Source organism: Priapulus caudatus, unplaced genomic scaffold, assembly GCF_000485595.1.
Source record: "Priapulus caudatus unplaced genomic scaffold, Priapulus_caudatus-5.0.1 Scaffold1159, whole genome shotgun sequence".
Lineage (NCBI taxonomy): Eukaryota > Metazoa > Priapulida > Priapulimorpha > Priapulimorphida > Priapulidae > Priapulus > Priapulus caudatus.
This window is the reverse complement of record NW_014578220.1, coordinates 68,567-74,402: the sequence shown is the minus strand read 5'-3', so window position 1 is coordinate 74,402 and position 5,836 is coordinate 68,567. Positions and strand designations below refer to the sequence as shown.

The 5,836-nt window shown below is 56.7% G+C and overlaps 1 protein-coding gene across 1 annotated transcript in view; it reads right to left on the bottom strand.

Moving 5' to 3' along the window:
- Nucleotides 1-229: 229 nt before the first annotated feature.
- LOC106815618 (protein pangolin, isoforms A/H/I/S-like) overlaps nucleotides 230-5,836 on the bottom strand; it is a gene marked incomplete at its 3' end in the record, with an annotated part of 27,847 nt that continues 22,240 nt past the window's right edge. Inside the window, 1 exon segment of the mRNA XM_014820103.1 lies at nucleotides 230-318. Within this exon segment, the coding sequence (XP_014675589.1) occupies nucleotides 230-318 (89 nt within the window).

The window sequence follows — 5,836 nt, the reverse complement described above, 5'->3', positions numbered from 1 at the left end:
GTAAGGTGATTTCGGACTAAGAATGACTTAAGGTACGGACCCCCTGAAGCCCATCCACGCACCCCAAAGTGGTCCACAGACCACAGGTTAAGAACAGGACCACCTGAAGCGAAGCCACGCACCCTAAAGGGGTCCATGGACCACAGGTTAAGAATAGGACCCCCTAAAGCACATCCACGCACCCCAAAGTGGTCCACAGACTGGCATATAGAAGATCGTGAGTACTTACCATTCCCATTCCAAGGCCATTTGGGTGCGGGTAGGGTGCGACAACGTAGAACCCAGGCCCCTCGTGAGGACTGATGTCTGGCGGCTTGCCTGCAATGAACAAACACACGGCGGCTGTGTAAGCGAACAATGAACAACGAACAACACGAACAAACACGCGGCGGTGTGAGAGACAACCCCCCCCCCACTCTCTACCCGCAGGGTGAGGGTGCAGCAGTGGGGAACACACACGCACAGGTACCAGAGGAAAACCTTCTCCTATCTTCCCATCCCCCCACTTCCAACCCCACGCCACGCTCTGGGGCGCGGCAGCGGTGGCGGCGACGGCGGCGCGGCAGCAGAACGCCGCGTCTCGCTCGCAGCATCGTGAGACAGATAAGCAGACCGCTGGCTTCCCCCCTCCCCCTCCTCCTCCTCATCCTCCGCGCGCGCGACGCGGCATTGATCGCCGCGGTGACGGATATTGACATCTGTCAGAGCCGGGCTCCCAGCGATGACACCCCCTGGCCTCACCCCTCACACACAGCGCACGCACGCACGCACACACGCACGCACGCACATATATATATGCACACACACACAGCGCACGCACGCACGCTCTGGCCTCAGCTACAGGGGAGAGGGGATGGACGTAATGGGGGAGGAGAAGGGGTGGGTGTGTGGGGAGAGACACGGAGTGGGGGGAAAGGTGGTCGTATGGGGGACACGGAGGGGGAAGGGGAGGATACGTGGGAGTGTATATATATGCTTCAAGGAATGTACGTGCAGGATGAATGCAGAGAGAGAGAACACTACATGCTCGGTGAAAAAGGACCCAGAGAGTGGAGAAATGAGCGTACCGAGGGGATGCTGGGACGGTGAAGACGTGCGGGGGTGAGAGAGAGAAAAGACCACGGAGGAGTGGAAGGAGTGAACATACAGGGGGGAGGATGCTGGGACGGGTGCAGATAGGAGAAGCGCGGAGGGAGGAGGCAGGGGATAACAGGAGATGTGGGTGGCTGCATCTAGCCATGGGAAGGCGTCCCTCCGCCTGCCTGCCTATCAACCAGCTTCCCTACACATCCCTGCACGCAGCAGCAGCAGCCGCGACGGCAAAACCCGGAAGGTCGTGGCTTCCTATGCGGAAGATGCTGCGACCGCAACGGGTCGTCGCCGTGGCGACCGGGGCGAGATGCGAGCGCTCATCGCCGTCTTCAGTTATTCCATTTGATGCGCGCGCGTGGACGCTCCCGGTGCGACTCTGCCTCAGCCTCCGCCGCCACCGCCGCCACCGCCGCCACCGCCGCCACCGCCGCCACCGCCGCCACCGCTAGAAAGAAAGAGAGAGGGGGGCAACAAAACGCACGCACGCAGCAACAGCATCGTCGTCGTCATCGTCATCGTCGCCGTGTTGTTTACTGCCCCGTCATAAACGATCATCATCACCATCATCACCATCACCGCCGCCGCCGACGCCGCCGCATGCAGACGCCGCCCGAACACGGCTGCTGATTGGTCGAGAGGGATCGTCTGTGTCAGCAGCCGTACACGCACGCGGCCACTAATAGAGTGTAGTAGCCGCGATGCTATTAGCCGACAGATCTCTGACTTTACTACTCTGTAATCAAACGCTAAGCCTCGGTGATTTAGCGACAGGCAGCGCGGCTCCACGCTGATATGTGATAACGGAGAGAGACAGAGAGAGCGGAGAGAAGCATGCAGTACGGGGAGACGAACAAAGCGATGCAGAGTGACGGACGGACGGACGAACGGACGGACGGACGGAGGGACGGACGGACGGGGGTACGGACGGACGGACGGAGGGACGGACGGACGGAGGGACGGACGGAGGCAGCCGACCAGCAGCCTATACTACCTATACTCCCTATCATCTCCTACCCTTCGCCTACCACCCTACCAGCTTTCACTCTACCATGCTACACTCCCTACCACACTACCCTCTGCCATCTCTTCCCCTTAGCCTACCAGTACCACCCTAAACTCCCTATCCTAACCCTCACCCTACACGCTACCTATACAATACAAGTACCCCTACATATACAATTAGGAATATCATCCTTGCCACTCACTCTACCATACCCTGTCACCCACTCTACCATCCCCTGTCACCCACTCTACCATCCCCTGCCACCCACTCTACCATCCCCTGTCACCCACTCTACCATTCCCCTGTCACTCACTCTACCATCCCTGCCACCCACTCTTACCATCCCTGTCACCCACGTCTACCATTCCCTGTCCACCACTCTACCATCCCCTGTCACACACTCTACCAATCCCCTGTCACCCACTTACCCATCCCCTTCACCCACTCTAACCATTCCCCTGTACCACTCTACCATCCCTGTCACCACTCTTACATCCCTGTCACTCACTTCTACCAATCCCCCTGCCAACCCCACTCTACCATTCCCCTGTCACCCACCTCTCCATCCCCTGTCACCCACTTCTACCAATCCCCTGTCACCCACTCTACCATCCCCTGTCACCACTTACCATCCCCTGCTCACCCACTCTTACCATCCCTTCACTCCACTCTACCATCCCCTGTCACCTCACTCTACCATCCTCTGTCACTCACTCTTATTATCCCCTGTCACCACTCTACCATCCCTGTCACCCACTCTACCATACCCTGCTCACACTCTACCATCCCCTGCCCACTCCACTCTACCATACCTGTCACCCATTTCTACCATGCCCGTGTCACCCACTCTACCATCCCCTGCTTCACCACTCTACCATCCCTGTCACACCACTCTACGCCATCACCCTGTCACCCACTCTACATCCGCTGTTCACCCATCTCTACCATCCTCTGCTTCACCCCTCCAATCTACCATCTCCTAGTCACCCACCTCTACAATCCCTGCTACCCACTCTACCATCCCCTCCACCCACTTCTATTCATCCCCTGTCACCCAACTCTGCCATCCCCTGCTCAACCCACTCTACCATCCCCTGTCACCCACTCTACCATCCCCTGTCACCCACTCTACCATTCCCTGTCACCCACTCTACCATCCCCTGCACCCACTCTACCACCCCTGTCACTCACTCTACCATTCCCCTGTCACCCACTCTACCATTACCATTGTCACCCACTTTACCATCTCCTCCGCCACCCACTCTTACCATTCCCCTGTCACCCATCTCTACATCCCCTGACCCACTCTACCAATCCCTTACCCACTTCTACCATACCCTGTCACCCACTCTTACCATCCCTGTCACCCACTCTACCATCCCCTGTCACCCACTCTACCACTCCGTCACACCATCTACATCCGCTGTCACCTACTCTTACCCATCCCCTGTCACCACTCTACAATTCCCCTTGTCACCCACTCTACCATGCCCCTGCACCCACATCTACCATCCCCTGTCACTCACTCTACAATCCCCTGTCACCCACTTCTACCATCCCCTGCACCCACTTCTACCATCCCCTGTCACCCACTCTACCATTCCCCTGTCACCCACTCTTACAATCCCCTGTCACCCACTCTACCATCCCCTGCACCCACTCTACCATCCCTGTCACTCACTCTACAATCCCCTGTCCACCCACTCTACCATCCCCTGTCACCCACTCTACAATCCGCTGTTCAGCCCACTTCTACTCATCCCTGTTCACTCACTCTTACCATCCCCTGCCCACCCACTTCTACCATCCCCTGTCACCCACTCTACATCCCCTGTCACTCCACTCTACATCCCTGCTGTCACCCATCTACCATCCCCTGTCACCCCACTCTACATCCCGTCACTCACTCATACATCCGCTGTCACCCACTCTAACATCCCCTGTCACCACTCTACCAATCCGCTGTCACCCACTTCTACCATCCCCGTCACCCACTACTACCATCCCCTGTTCACCACTTCTACCATCCTGTCACCCACTCTACCATCCCCTGTCACCCACTCTACCATCCCCTGTCACCCACTCTACAATCCCCTGTCACCCACTCTACCATCCCCTGCCACCCACTCTACCATCCCCTGTCACCCACTCTACCATCCCCTGTCACCCCCTGTCACCCACTCTACCATCCCCTGTTACCCACTCTACCATCCCTTGCCACCCTCCCCCAATCTCGATCTAGTTTCCCTCATGCTGAACATAGCATGACTTCCTTGGCAGCAGACGATTGCAGACGATTGCATACAAGTAGCACTAATTAGTATCAATTGCCGCCCGCATCGGGAAAAAATGTTATTAAGCAGCTTTCTGGAAAATTTGAATTTCTTTCACGCAATTCGCAAGAATCGCACTGATTGCTGGGCTGTGTCGAACACGGTTCTGCAATAACATAATGACAGGCCTTTCTTCCTACAACCCCGCCTCCTCTTTCCTCCCACCACCCCCTCCTCTTATATTTATATCTCACTACCCCCTGCCTCTTACCTCCTACCACCCACCTCCCCTAACTTCACACACCCAGCCCCTGCCCATATCTTCACACCAAAATCCCTTACGCGCACCTCACCTCTCTCTCCCCATCCCCTCTCGCCCCTTTCTCTATTTCTTTCTCCTCACACACACCCTTTCTCCCTATCTGTCTCTCTCTCTCGCGCGCGCGCGCTCTCTCTCTCGCTCTTTCGCCTCTCTACTCTCGTCTCTCCTCTCGTCCCTCTCTCTCTCTCTCTCTCCTCTCTCTCTCTCTCTTCTCTCGTCGCTCTCTCCTCGTCCTCTCTCTCTCTCTCCGTCTCATCTCTCTGTCTCTCTCTCTCTCTCGTCTCTCTCTCTCTCCGTCTATCCTCTTCCTCTGGCTCTCCCCTTCCGCCGGGTCGCAGCCGTTCTCTCTCCTTTTTCTCCTCCTGTCTCTCTGATCTATCGTCTATCGCTTATGGCTCTATCTCTATCTCGTATCTCTATGCTCATCTCTACTCTACTCTACTCTTCTTTCTCTATCTCTAACATTCTAGTCTATCTATCTACTATCTATCTATTCTAGTCTACTGATCTAATCTATATCTATCTATCTATCCTATCATCTCCGTCCCCCCCTCGGTCGCCCCGTCTCTCCCTCCCTCTCCATGCTCGCTCGTCTGCGCTCTCTGCTCGTCTCTCTCTATCCGCCTCTCTCTCTCTCACTCCCTCCCCATCCTCTGCACGCGCTCTCCTCGTCCTCTCTCCCCCCTCCCCCTCCCCACAATCTAGCTGGCCGACACGCCTCAGCGGGCGCGCACCTTCAGAAGCAACGAAGGATTTTTATTCAGTATGCAAACGAGATGCGCGAGATGTTATTGCTCCGCCTCCGCGGCAGTCCTCGTCTCAGTCTCGTCTCTCGGTCCGTCTCCTCTCTCGTTCTCTCTCCTCCCTCGTCGTCCTCTTCTCCTCTCTCTCTCTCTCTCTCCTCTCTCTCCTCTCCTCTCGTCCTCTATTCTCTGCGCTCTCTCGCTGCTGTGTTGCTGCTGCCTGCGCTGCGGATACTGCTGCTGACTGCTGCGACTGGCTGCTTCTGCCTACACTACTGCTGGCTGTCCTAACTAGTGATGCTCCCTAACGATCTGGCGCTACCACCGACTAATACTAACAGTCTGCTGCGCTGCCTACGGTGGACGGGTACAGTGATGGATGGACAAGCGCCACAGGTAGCAC